Source organism: Ogataea angusta, assembly GCF_019207475.1.
Source record: "Ogataea angusta isolate 61-244 chromosome Unknown 61-244_NODE_1_length_1302399_cov_90.877568, whole genome shotgun sequence".
NCBI classification, from domain to species: domain Eukaryota; kingdom Fungi; phylum Ascomycota; class Pichiomycetes; order Pichiales; family Pichiaceae; genus Ogataea; species Ogataea angusta.
In genome coordinates, this window is record NW_025065215.1 from 464,373 (window position 1) to 475,626 (window position 11,254).

General features: G+C 55.0%; 10 protein-coding genes across 10 annotated transcripts; 4 read left to right on the forward strand and 6 right to left on the reverse strand.

Moving 5' to 3' along the window:
• Positions 1–44: 44 nt before the first annotated feature.
• Positions 45–1,241, forward strand: KL928_000292 (uncharacterized protein; the record flags this gene model as incomplete). Its single annotated transcript, XM_043203449.1, has 1 exon — positions 45–1,241. One exon carries the CDS (start codon positions 45–47, stop codon positions 1,239–1,241), a length of 1,197 nt encoding a protein of 398 aa, XP_043062187.1.
• Positions 1,242–1,261: 20 nt separating this feature from the next.
• Positions 1,262–2,423, reverse strand: KL928_000293 (uncharacterized protein; the record flags this gene model as incomplete). The annotated part of the gene is made up of 2 exons (XM_043203460.1): positions 1,262–2,330; positions 2,398–2,423. 2 exons carry the CDS (start codon positions 2,421–2,423, stop codon positions 1,262–1,264), a joined length of 1,095 nt encoding a protein of 364 aa, XP_043062188.1.
• A 15-nt stretch (positions 2,424–2,438) lies between these two features.
• On the reverse strand, positions 2,439–2,991 carry KL928_000294 (uncharacterized protein; the record flags this gene model as incomplete). The annotated part of the gene is made up of 2 exons (XM_043203471.1): positions 2,439–2,878; positions 2,958–2,991. The coding sequence occupies 2 exons, from the start codon at positions 2,989–2,991 to the stop codon at positions 2,439–2,441; spliced, it is 474 nt and encodes a 157-aa protein (XP_043062189.1).
• A 146-nt stretch (positions 2,992–3,137) lies between these two features.
• Positions 3,138–5,273, reverse strand: KL928_000295 (uncharacterized protein; the record flags this gene model as incomplete). The annotated part of the gene is made up of 1 exon (XM_043203482.1): positions 3,138–5,273. The coding sequence occupies one exon, from the start codon at positions 5,271–5,273 to the stop codon at positions 3,138–3,140; it is 2,136 nt and encodes a 711-aa protein (XP_043062190.1).
• An 81-nt stretch (positions 5,274–5,354) lies between these two features.
• On the forward strand, positions 5,355–6,929 carry KL928_000296 (uncharacterized protein; the record flags this gene model as incomplete). The annotated part of the gene is made up of 1 exon (XM_043203493.1): positions 5,355–6,929. One exon carries the CDS (start codon positions 5,355–5,357, stop codon positions 6,927–6,929), a length of 1,575 nt encoding a protein of 524 aa, XP_043062191.1.
• Positions 6,930–6,935: 6 nt separating this feature from the next.
• KL928_000297 (uncharacterized protein) lies at positions 6,936–7,559 on the reverse strand (the record flags this gene model as incomplete). The annotated part of the gene is made up of 1 exon (XM_043203504.1): positions 6,936–7,559. One exon carries the CDS (start codon positions 7,557–7,559, stop codon positions 6,936–6,938), a length of 624 nt encoding a protein of 207 aa, XP_043062192.1.
• A 63-nt stretch (positions 7,560–7,622) lies between these two features.
• Positions 7,623–8,741, forward strand: KL928_000298 (uncharacterized protein; the record flags this gene model as incomplete). The annotated part of the gene is made up of 1 exon (XM_043203515.1): positions 7,623–8,741. The coding sequence occupies one exon, from the start codon at positions 7,623–7,625 to the stop codon at positions 8,739–8,741; it is 1,119 nt and encodes a 372-aa protein (XP_043062193.1).
• A 22-nt stretch (positions 8,742–8,763) lies between these two features.
• On the reverse strand, positions 8,764–9,216 carry KL928_000299 (uncharacterized protein; the record flags this gene model as incomplete). The annotated part of the gene is made up of 1 exon (XM_043203526.1): positions 8,764–9,216. The coding sequence occupies one exon, from the start codon at positions 9,214–9,216 to the stop codon at positions 8,764–8,766; it is 453 nt and encodes a 150-aa protein (XP_043062194.1).
• A 67-nt stretch (positions 9,217–9,283) lies between these two features.
• On the forward strand, positions 9,284–9,910 carry KL928_000300 (uncharacterized protein; the record flags this gene model as incomplete). The annotated part of the gene is made up of 1 exon (XM_043203539.1): positions 9,284–9,910. The coding sequence occupies one exon, from the start codon at positions 9,284–9,286 to the stop codon at positions 9,908–9,910; it is 627 nt and encodes a 208-aa protein (XP_043062195.1).
• Positions 9,911–9,930: 20 nt separating this feature from the next.
• KL928_000301 (uncharacterized protein) lies at positions 9,931–11,241 on the reverse strand (the record flags this gene model as incomplete). Its single annotated transcript, XM_043203550.1, has 2 exons — positions 9,931–11,139; positions 11,221–11,241. The coding sequence occupies 2 exons, from the start codon at positions 11,239–11,241 to the stop codon at positions 9,931–9,933; spliced, it is 1,230 nt and encodes a 409-aa protein (XP_043062196.1).
• Between the last annotated feature and the right edge of the window lie 13 nt (positions 11,242–11,254).

The following is an 11,254-nucleotide window of genomic DNA, read 5'->3' on the forward strand; positions in this document are numbered from 1 at the left end:
TAATCTGCATTATATTGGATACGTCTATTCCGTCTTCCAATAGCATGAGTACGATCTCGTCGTTCCCCGGAACAAAGATCGGGTACAATCCCATAAAGCTCATACTACGACTCTATGCCGAGTTTTTGGCCGCTAAAAAACAGAACAACATGCTGGTCGAGCTTAACCACGACTTCAAACCCACGCTGAAGCACTTTAGAAACCTCTCCAGAACCGCAGTCATTAATCTCAGCATCCTCGGCTCTGTGTTTTTGTTTGTGCTATATGTGCTTCCAATCTCCTTCTTGCTCAAACTTTTGCTGGCCCTTGGACTCGGCCTTCTAATAACCGTCCCAATATTGTCGCAGTTCTTCCTGTTTGGTCTTCCGATCCTTGCGTGGGTGTTTTTGTTCTTCTCGGCAGGAAAAATCCCAACCAGCTGGAAACCGCCCATCAGTGTGAAAATCCTGCCCTCGATGGAGACGATTCTGTACGGCGACGACCTGTCGGACGTGCTGGCGTCGTACACGTCCAAACCTCTGGATTTTGTCGCTTGGTTTCCGTACGGAATAGTGCACTTTGCAGGCCCGTTCGTTGTGGCTGCCCTGGTCTGGCTCTTTGGCCCGCCAACCGCCCTGCGCTCGTTCGGGTGGTCGTTCGGGTACATGAACCTTGTGGGCGTGGCGATCCAGCAGATCTTCCCGGCCGCTCCTCCGTGGTACAAGAACCTGTACGGACTGCAGCCGGCCAACTACGCCATGAAGGGCAGTCCCGGAGGCCTAGGCCGTATGGACGGCTATTTTGGGGTCGATCTGTACACGACGAATTTTAGCAACGCCCCGGTCATTTTTGGCGCGTTCCCGTCTTTGCATTCGGGCATTTCCACGATGAACGCGCTGTGGCTATCATACCTGTTTCCCAAGTACTCTGCGTACTTTGCGTGCTACGTGTGCTGGCTGTGGTGGTCCACGATGTACCTGACCCACCACTACTTCTTTGATCTCACTGCCGGCTCTGTTTTGGCGGTGACGTTCTTTTTCGTTGCCAAATACCAGTGGCTGCCGTTGAGAAAAGCCGAGTGTTTCTGCCGCTTTAATTATTACCGACTCGAGTACGAGGACACGCTGCAGAACGACCCGCTGAACTACGAGGCGCGCCTCAACATGAACGACGCGGTGGAGCTCGACGACGTCACGTCCAGTGGCGAGTCGACCCCCGTGGACGACGACGCGACGGTCGAGTCGAGTCTTTTTACAGCCTAATGCATAATGATAATAGATACTCAGCTATTTAAGTCGATCAGGAGGTTCTGGCTCGCGTCCGGGTGCTCGTCCCGGGTGTGTTCCTGTCTCATTTCGCGCGGAACATCGCTATTCTCGCTATTATCGTTATTCTCGTTATTCTCGTTAGATTCGTTGAAATCGTCGTGGTAGCTGGAATGCGTGTAGTTCTGCGACGCCAGACTAATTCCCCCCGACGACCGAGACTTGCGGTGGCCCGGCGACCCCGGCAGGTACCGCGCAACGTTGCTGGACAGCGTCGAAATCCGCGACCTGGCAAACGGGTCCTGGTCCTCCTCGAGCCGCAGCGCATCCGAGCGGCTCACGTCGAACTGGTCCTCGTCGTAGAACAGCGTGCCCGAGTTCTGCCGCGATTTCCTCCTGGGCTGGAACTTCTCGCGCTCAGCAGCCAATTTCGCCTCGTCCGTGGCCAGCTCCACCACGTGCCGCGCCATCTCCTTGATCTGCTTCTCGTGGTTCAAATTCAGCCCATCGTAGCTGAGCGTCACCTGGTAGTGCTCCAGTTGCACCACAGGGTCGAGGTCTATGCGAACATCGTCGACAATGTCGAAAACCCTGGCACCGTCATCCTCCTGGTAGCAGTACAGCAAAAGGTGCTCTAGCAGCTGCAGACACTTGGAAACAATGACAAATTCGTACCCGCGCGTGACAAGCGACTTCTTGAGCGAGTCGAAGATGCTCTGCGACGACCGGCCCAGTCCGGAGTACTCCTGGATCCGGTGGACTATAAAATCGATGGCTTTCTTGGAGATGCTCTGGCCAGACTCGACCGTCTGGGAGCCCGCAATGTGGTCGGAAACATACTCGGGATTGGCGTAGTTGAGGATCCACGAGCAAAGCTGTTTTTTCTGTTTGGAAGTGGGGCCCCAGGGATCCGTGTTGGTGGCCTCCCGGATCAGTATTTCGAGGTTGGAGTAGCCGGAAAAGGCTGTGGTTAGTGTGCTGACGGAATTGCCAAACGTACCGTTCTGGAGCTTTCGGGTCTTCTGTCGGATGTCGTATAAAGAGTACGAGGACATGCGGCGGCCAAAGTAAAGAGATAAAGTATTGCTGTTCGGCACGAAAAGACGCACCTAAGGCCCGCATGCAGGCCGGCCGGCCGATCGACGCGTCGAACACTACAAGTCCATCAAGGACCATCATTTAATCACTCGTTACTTAGAGCTCACCAGAGTCGGTGATCTCGATCTTGGCACGCGTGGCGCCGGATCCAGAGCCGAGCTTCTCGACGGCCTTGACAACGTCGAAGCCCTCGACAACCTCGCCGAAAACAACGTGCTTGCCGTCCAACCACGAGCATGGAACAGTCGTGATGAAGAACTGCGAGCCGTTGGTGTTTGGGCCGGCGTTGGCCATCGACAGCAGACCCGGCTTCGAGTGCTTGTGGTTGAAGTTCTCGTCTGGGAACTTGGAGCCGTAGATGCTCTTGCCACCGGTTCCGTTGAAGTTGGTGAAGTCTCCACCCTGCAACATGAAGTCGGGAATGACTCTGTGGAAGATGGAGCCTTTGTAGCCAAAGCCCTTCTCTCCAGTGCACAGGGCTCTGAAGTTTTCGGCGGTCTTTGGAACGTCATCGTACAAGGAGAACACGATTTTTCCTAGTGGTTTGCCTAGGCGGTTAGAGCGTTCAATCGCGGCGGAACGGCCGTCTGGGGGCTCAATTCCTCTGGTACATACCGTCAGCAGCAACGTCGAAGAAAGTCTTGACCATTTTAGATAGAAGATAGATGAAGAAAGCAATGCAATTTGCCTCGCTAAAATTTTGCACCGTGGCCTGGCCACCGTGGTGAGACGGCCGGGTAACCCCTTTCTCCTCTGCACCCGGGCTGGAATTTTCCAGTATGTATGTACAGGGGTCTATTGGATGTAGAGGAGGAACCGGTGGACGGTCTTGGCGAACCTGTCGAAGCTGGCCGGGCCCATTTCCGGCTCCGTTTCGGGCGCCAGCAGCGACGCCTCGAACCGCTCGTTTTTCCCGTTCGAAACCACGTCGTACATGAGGTGGCAGCCGTCGAAGTCCAGCTCGATCGACCTGCGTCTGTTGATGGCCGTGACGAGGTAATTGGCCGGCTCCTGGTCCTTGGCGAGCCGCAGCGGGATCTTGCGCGACACCAGGGTGTTGACCAGCTGGTTCAGAGCGCTGGTGTCCGACATGTCGAGCAGGTTCGAGGAGAGCGAGCTGATCACGTTTTGCAGCGGTCTCTGGGACGGCAGGCCCGGGTCGTAGGGGTTGGAGCCGTCCAGAAGGACCGAGTTGCACGTGGACTGGAACATGACGTCGTTGTGGAGCTCGGGAAGCGCCAGCGCGCAATTAATCTCGTTCTCGTTCACGTAGATGCTGCAGGACGACAGGTCGACCTTATTTTTAGAGATCTGGAACCATATCTCGACGTTGGGCAGCGTGGTGAAGTTGTCGAATTTTCCGTACGCGTCAGGCACCAGCTTGACCTGCAGCGAGTGCTCGAAGTTGTTTTTGATGCCTCCGGCGAAACCGAAAAAGCGTGCGTTTTTGTCGTACAAGTTGAGCATGCCGATTTTTTTATTGATCTGGGGCAGGTTGGCGTGAAAAAGGCCGGCGCTGGTAGCGTCGCTGCCGAACAGGAGCTTGCCGAACGTCGCGTTGAACGTTCTAGGAAGCCACGTTTCGCCCTTTTGCACCTCCGGAGTCAGCTTTGAGTAGATATCTCGGCTCTTGGCCAACCACGGAGCAGACGAGTCGGGGACAGAGATCTCGGCCGGAACAAATGGCTTTGTCTCCTGTTTCTGGTCCAGGAAGTTGTACTGGAACTTCTCGGGCGCCTCGGCCACCTGGGACCGCAGCTGGTCGACCTCTTTCGCCAGCGACTCGGGGTCAGAATAATCTTCAAAAGACGACTCGTGGACCCGTTTTTGCGGCAGTTCGTACCGATACAGCGGGCCAGCAGCCCACCACGGCAGCGAAGAGTCCTGGTACAATTTTCTGTGCTCCGGAGAAGCGCCGGAAACGTCTATATGTCGGTGAGAGGTGGCCGAAAAGTCTGTAGCTGCTAAAAGCAGCGACTTGGCCAGCTGCAAATTGGCCGGGTTGAACGTGCTGAGCTGGAACAGCTTGTCCTGCTTGTTGATCTCCTCAAAGTACACGTTGCTGAGTTTCTGGAGCTCCGCAATGGGCATGTGGCGGTGCAGTGTGTGTGTGTAGAACGCGGCCAGTTCGTCGAGATGGGCCACGGACGTGCTCACGTGATTCAGCAGGTAGTTCCACGAGGCCTGGACAAAGTTCACGAGCGCCTGGTTGCCGCGCACCGTGAGACGCGAGAGCCCGCGGTTGAGCTCGAGCCGGGCGCCCAGTCGAGTCCACGACTGCATGAGGTAGCCCGAGTGCGAAAGCAGCAAAAACGCCTCCTTCTTGCTCTGCAGCGTGATCTCCGCCTGTTTGAGCACCTCGACGGGCGAGTCCTCGGAAATGGCCACGTTCCAGCACTTTTCGATGATAAATTGCGCGAGCTTCTTTTTGGTGGACTTGGCAGCGGGAGGAGAAACGTGCTTGTACCCAATGTATTCTAAAAGCTGTGCTTTCTGGTAGCCCTTGACCAGCTTTGCCTCCAGCTCAGCGTACGCATTTGCCGAAATAGCGCTGTTCCGCGGCTGCACATTGTCCAGGTCCTTGAACAGCTGGTTGTCTGTGGCCGGGATCTTGAACACCATGAGATTTTTCAGTCCCTTCTCGAACTCGATCATGTCGAGACGTTTTTTTGACCGCCCCGAGCGCCCGAGCCTGCCGCTCTCCAGCGTTTCCTTGATGTTTGTGAGTTTGGATTTTTTCTGGGCCGTGGGCTTGAGTATGATATGTTCCTCCTCGGGGAGCTTTTCCCACGGCAGTGGTTCGCTGGAGGCATGCGGCGAGGCGTCGTCGCCGTTCACCGTCTCGACATCGTCTACTCGCTCAGACAGGTATCTGAAAGAGAGCAGCCGCGGCTGGCAGAGCACTGTTCTAGGGATACAGTGTCTTAACATGAAAAATAAAAAAATAAAGAAAAAAATAAATTTGAATTAAATTCAGATCAGATATACATATTTTATTAAAACGGGAAAGCTATGGAAAATGGCGTTCCCGATATTTATCTGGGGAATTCCAGCGATGAGGACTCACAGAGCTCGATCGAGGACGAGACACAGAACATCGAGCTGAGCTCGAGCGAGCCCGAGTCTGGCGCGTCGATCTCGTCGATCGACGAGAACTCAGATTCGTCAGACCTGTCTAGCACAGATTTCCAGGACGCGAGCGAAATCATCCAGGAGCCGGCCAAGCTGTCGTACTACCGGCTGCAAAACAAGCCGAGGCTGTTCCAGGGGAACGTCAACTACCTGCGGTTTTTCCAGGCCGAGAAGCGCAGGTTTCTGTCGTACACGAGTCCATTCGGACGGTCCAACCTGGTGGGGACTTACGTGTCGAGCGCGGGTTTCAGATACCGGCGCAAGAACGAGGTCAATGAGGCGGGCACGTACTGGTCGGCGGACGACAAAGACACGTTTTTTGAGCTTCTGGCGCGCTATTCCATCCATAGAGCCGATATTATACAGGAAAAGCTACCATCGAAATCAATCGCTGACATCGTGGACTATTACAAGCTCTTAAAGCGCGAACTACAGCAGTACAAGCGGCACAAGCGACGATTACTGAAACTGGTGTCGTACGACGAGATTCCCGCGAGCCACGAGGTGAGCAGCGAGTTCATCGAGATGGAGGAGTCGCAGGCGTTTCTCCTCAAGTCGGTGGCCAACATGCGCGACTCGGACGCGAATTTCCGGTTTAAGAAGACGCATCCCGGTCTGAACGAGCAGGAGCTGCTGGACTACGAGCGCATGACTGACCTGGCAAACTCCGTGTACGCGAATAACGAGCTCCTGGACGCTGCTACCGGGCTCAAACGCAGGCTGTCCAAGCCGATGGTATTAGACGAGGAAGCGAAGTACATCTTGCGCCATGTCGCGCAGAACATGGCCTATGAAGTGGTGCTGACTGTTCTGGAGGACAAAATCGAGGCCTACGACGAGTTTGAGATCACGCAGAGCGACGTGTATCGCGCTCTGGCCCAAATGAAGGTACGCAGACCAATCAAATTAAAAGACTACTGGTCGAACATTGGCTGGAGATTGGGGCTGGATTTTGGGCGACAGATGCCCAGCGGACGTCAGCGACTAAACAAGCTGGTTCCGTACGACATAAATGGATTGGAGGAGTTGCGGAAAAAAGAAGAGACTGCTATTTTCGACAACGAAGGAGACGAGCTTGAGCAGGTGATGGACGGCGCGCTGCCGTTCGAAAGCGCCGTTCTGAACCCGACTCCGGTGAGCGAGCTTTCACAGAAACCAGCCGTGGCTGAGCCAGACGAAGTTTTGAGCGAGCAGCTGCTGGAACTGGAGACAGCGCTGCTGGAAAAAAAAGATCACGAGGAGTCCGTCAAACAGGAAAACTGGCTACTCCATTATTTGAGCTGTCGCGAGAACGAAATCATGCTGAACGACGCCGATGTCATCCACGAATACGTGGAGAACAAGTACCGCGACGCCGAGCCTGCGGAACTGCCCGAAATCCCAGATCTCCCGCACATCACCAACGAAATGCTGTTTCTGCACTCGTTCGACTATGCAGAATACGAATCGGATTGAATATGGTTACAACTCCTCATCCTCCTGTTCTAGACCCTTTTCAAATATCTCCTTTCCCGTGAGCCGTCCCTGATGCATCTGCTTGAATCTCTCGTTGAGTCTGGTGTCTATTCCCATCTCAGCACGGAACTTTAGTCTCCACTGCGCAAAGTTCTCTTTCGTCACCTTGGTTCCAGAAAACTTCTTCTGTTCCTCGTACTCTCTGGCGCGGCGCTCTTCCTCGTGCTTCTTCTCCAGTGCGGCGACTTTCTCCTGGAACACGGTCTCGGCATGCTCTTTGAGTAAGGACGTGAGCGTGAAAATGCTGGGCATACCAACGTTTTCCTCGGCGTTCTGGTTCACAAATTCCAGCAAATCTAGCAAATCGTCTCTGTCGAACTCCACGGTTTCGGCAACGTTGAGTGTGCTTTCGGGTGCGTCATCGTGCTCCTGTTCAATGCGCAATTGCGGAACTACCTCCGGATACGTTTCTGGATACTTGACGTTGAGGATCAGGGTGTGTTTGCGGTCTGTGCTAGTGTCCAGCAGCAGCGACACGCGGAATTCTGTGTCTGATACTATCTCCAGCTCATCGGGATATATACTCTGTAGAATATCGATTTCCTGCTTTTGTTCCTCCAGATAGTCCATTTTGGAGAAAAAAATTAATTTATTTCATTTTTTTTTTTTTCAGGGAGAAATAATAAAATATTAATGTCTTTACAACAGGTTATTGTGGAATCGGCCCAGCTTCTGGAGAACCAGCAGCCCGAAAAAGCCGTGGAGCTGCTGAGTGCCAAAGCTGGCGAATTCCAAGACTCGCCGCTTTTTCTGCAGTCGTTTGGAGAGGCACACTTGGAAAACGGAGACGTGGAAAGCGCATACGACGTTCTGAGCAAAGCCTGTAAATTGGACCCGGAGGCCAAAAGCGGTGTGGAGAAGTTCTTGTATCTGGGCCAGATAGTAGGAGCAAATGACGGCGTGGACCTGTTGGAGACGGGGGTGAAGAGGTTATTGGCTCAGTTGGAAATGGTCCAGGCGGAAACTGCACAGGAACTGGACGAAAGCACGCAGCTGCTGTTTGCAGCTTACTCAGAGCCCGAAAAAGTCCAGGAGTATCTTCTCAAGAAACTAAATCAGGCCCTGTTCGCTATAATCGAAATCTGGATGACCGATCTGTGCATGGAGCCGGCAGCAGAGGAAGAGTGCGAAAAATGCATCCAGCTGGCTCTCAGTCTGGACAACACCAACGGAGAAACGTGGTCGTTACTGGCCAGCATCCGCATTTCGCAGCAAAAGACACAGGAGGCGCGCGAGGCCGTGAAAAAAGCCTGGGAGCTTCTCGAGCACAAAAAATCCACTCTGGAGGACTCTACCGAGCCCGAGTCCCAGATGGAGTACATCGACCTGTGCCAGCCGCTGACGACGCTCTCCAAGTATGCAATTGAGACGGGACTGTTCGAATTGGCGACAGCTATAGCGTCGTCTGTGCAGGATATCAACGAGCAGAGTGTCGAGAGCTATTATTTGGAAGGATTCGCATATCTTCTGGCGGCCAGAAGAAACCAGAACGGCATTTCCGAGGAGGACGGAGACAAAGTGTCAGCGAACTATGAGCAGTATCCGCTGAATGAGCGCGACGAGACGGTCAGAGATGCCCGCTTGGCGCTCACCGAGGCGTACAAGCTGTTGCAGGTGGACAGTGTAGCTGCCGAGACGGACAGAGACCTAGCCAACACGGTGGTGGAGCTGGTGAACGAGCTGGGTGGCCCGTTATTCGAAAAGGCCAGCAAGGAGGACGTGGACCTGGAGGAGCTGCTGGAGAACGAATAGTGATTAATGACTGTGTAGACGATTATTCTGTGCTGGTTTCCTGGTTATCTGTGTTTTGCTGTGTAATCTTGAGGTCTCCGAGCTCCTGGAGAATTCCCGGCAGGAACGGCTTGGCCTTTTCCTCCTCCGGTTTCTGTGGCTGTGGATCTTGGTGTTTGTGTTGCTCAGTGTCGTCTGGCTGGTCTATTTCCTCAGGCTCGTCGTCCAAAATGCTCACGTATTCCGACGGGACAAGCCCTGTTTCTCCCGACTCCGGGTCGTGCGCCACAAGCCAACCCTCGCCGTACTCGTAGTTGATGATTATGACTTGATCCTGCTCCAGTTTTAGCTCGTTCTCGTTTTCTGGCTCAAACGGGTACAATGCCACCGCCTGTATCACGCGTTCGCTGGTGTCTTCTATGTATCCGTTGGTGATGCCGTAGTGGAGCGGGTGGTCGGCGTCATAGGCAAAATCTTTTATGGACACGGAGGACATAAAGAACGGAGATTATCTATTTTAGTGGTATTTATTTATTTAATATTATTTTATTTAATTTATTTCTATGACCACTGCGCACCGGCCGACTTTTGACCACGCGCGCGGCCGCGACAACGTGCGGTCCACGATCAAGCACAAGCGGGCAATGCCGGCGCATATGGCGATGAAGTATCGGCGGGAGAAACTGCCGCTGGACGACGACTGGGACGGGCCCCCGGAGTACGAGGTGGACAAGAGCGAGGTCCAGCAATTGCGGAGCGAACTGGAAAAAACGAACGGGGCCAGGAGTGAAGATGAGAACGAGGAAAACCAGCCGGAAGTAGACGAGCTGGAACGCAGCAAACAGCTGCTACTGGAAACAAAGGACATAGACACAGATAGCGAAAGCCAGAGCGAAAGTGGAAGCGAGGAGGAGGAAGAAGAGGAGGAAGACGAAGACGCAGAGCTGCTGCGGGAGCTGGAGAAAATCAAGCGCGAAAAGGAGGCCCGCCAAGCCAAGCAGAAAGAGGAGGAGCTCGCTCGACGAGCCGCGAGCTCGAACCCGCTGGTGCAGTTCAGCGACGGCGTGCACAAGTCGTGGCGTTCGACGACGTTCAGAAAAAAGGAGAAGACAGGCAAGCAAGCCGGCTACGTCAACGATATGCTGCGCAGCGATTTTCACAAGCGGTTTATGGACAGGTACGTGAAATGAGGGTCTATTACGTTCTATGATTATAGTCGTCTGAACAGAGCCTTGACGACCTGCTTGAGAAACGGCCAGCCGTTGTCGCTTCTGACGGCGTCGCCGTTCTCCTCGAGTCTCCGCAAAAGATACTCCTTGGTTTCTTTGGGAGGGCCCCATGGAACGTACTTGATCACGTTTTTGGCGTCGTACTTGTTCATGAGCTCGAACGTGATGTTGTCGGCCATGCCGAGCAGCTGGCCGAGAACCACGTTGGCCCGGACGCGCGCGTCGGCGCCCTGCAGCAGCTGGGTGGCCTTGAGCTGCGACTCTCTGTTGTGCGACGCAACGACGAGGTGTCCCACGGTCGGCTTTTCCGAGCCCATGTCTGCGATCGAGGCTGCGATGCCGGCGTCGTAGTTCTGGTCGGTTTCCTGTTTTGTCGCGAAAATAACCGTTCTGTCCGGCTCTGAGTGGATATACGCGCCTCTCACGAGCTTCCAGCCCAGCAGATAGCCGTCCTTGCTGGCCAGCTCCTTTTCTTCAGCGAGAATCCGGCTCGATTCCTGCAGATACATCTGGACGGTCCCGACAACGTTGACTTTGCCCCTGTTGAACTCGCGGAAGAGGTCTCGCTGGAGCCTGTACACGCCGTGCTGGAGATCGCTGCGCTCGGCGTCGACAACGGCCGCCACGAAGGGAGCCGTTCGCGCAGGATACTGTTTGGCCAGCTTCTCGTTCTCCTGCGCCACGACACGACAAATGTCGCGACAGTTGCTCAGCAGCTGCTGGTAGCCGGCCTCGTACGCGGCGTTGCTGTGGTTGCGCAGTATCTCGGCCGCGCCGTCGATCAGCCCGGTCGGCTTGAGCGCCACGTAGCCCGGCGGCACGCAATTGATGTCCGCGGCGTGCGAGATCATCTTGGCCGTGTGCGGCGCCAGCACCTGCGAGACCGACTGCTGCGTCTGCGCGACGATCTGGCTGACCGGCACCGACGTCTGCGCGCCGTCGCACGCCTCAATCGTCAGCGACAGCATCATATTCTGGATGCCGCGCTGGGCGAGCCGGTCGCCGGTCTGCAGAACCTGTGCAAGGTTGTCGCCGCCGCAGTAGTTGCGGTAGATGAGTGCTTTGACGAGCCAGAGCGGCGCGTATGGGAAAGCAGAGATGACGAGGTTGAGCGTGGACCTGGTCAGGGTGGCCAGGCCGATCACGCCGTAGCCCAGGAGCTCGGGCGTCGTGAGGCTGTCGAGATAGGACTTGCCAGATGACTGGAGACGGTGGGTCACTAGCGGCGCCCGCGGACGCAGGGCGAGGCCTGGCCGCAGCGGGCGAGAGACGAGCGCTTTCAGTTTGAGCATTAGCGAAAAGTGG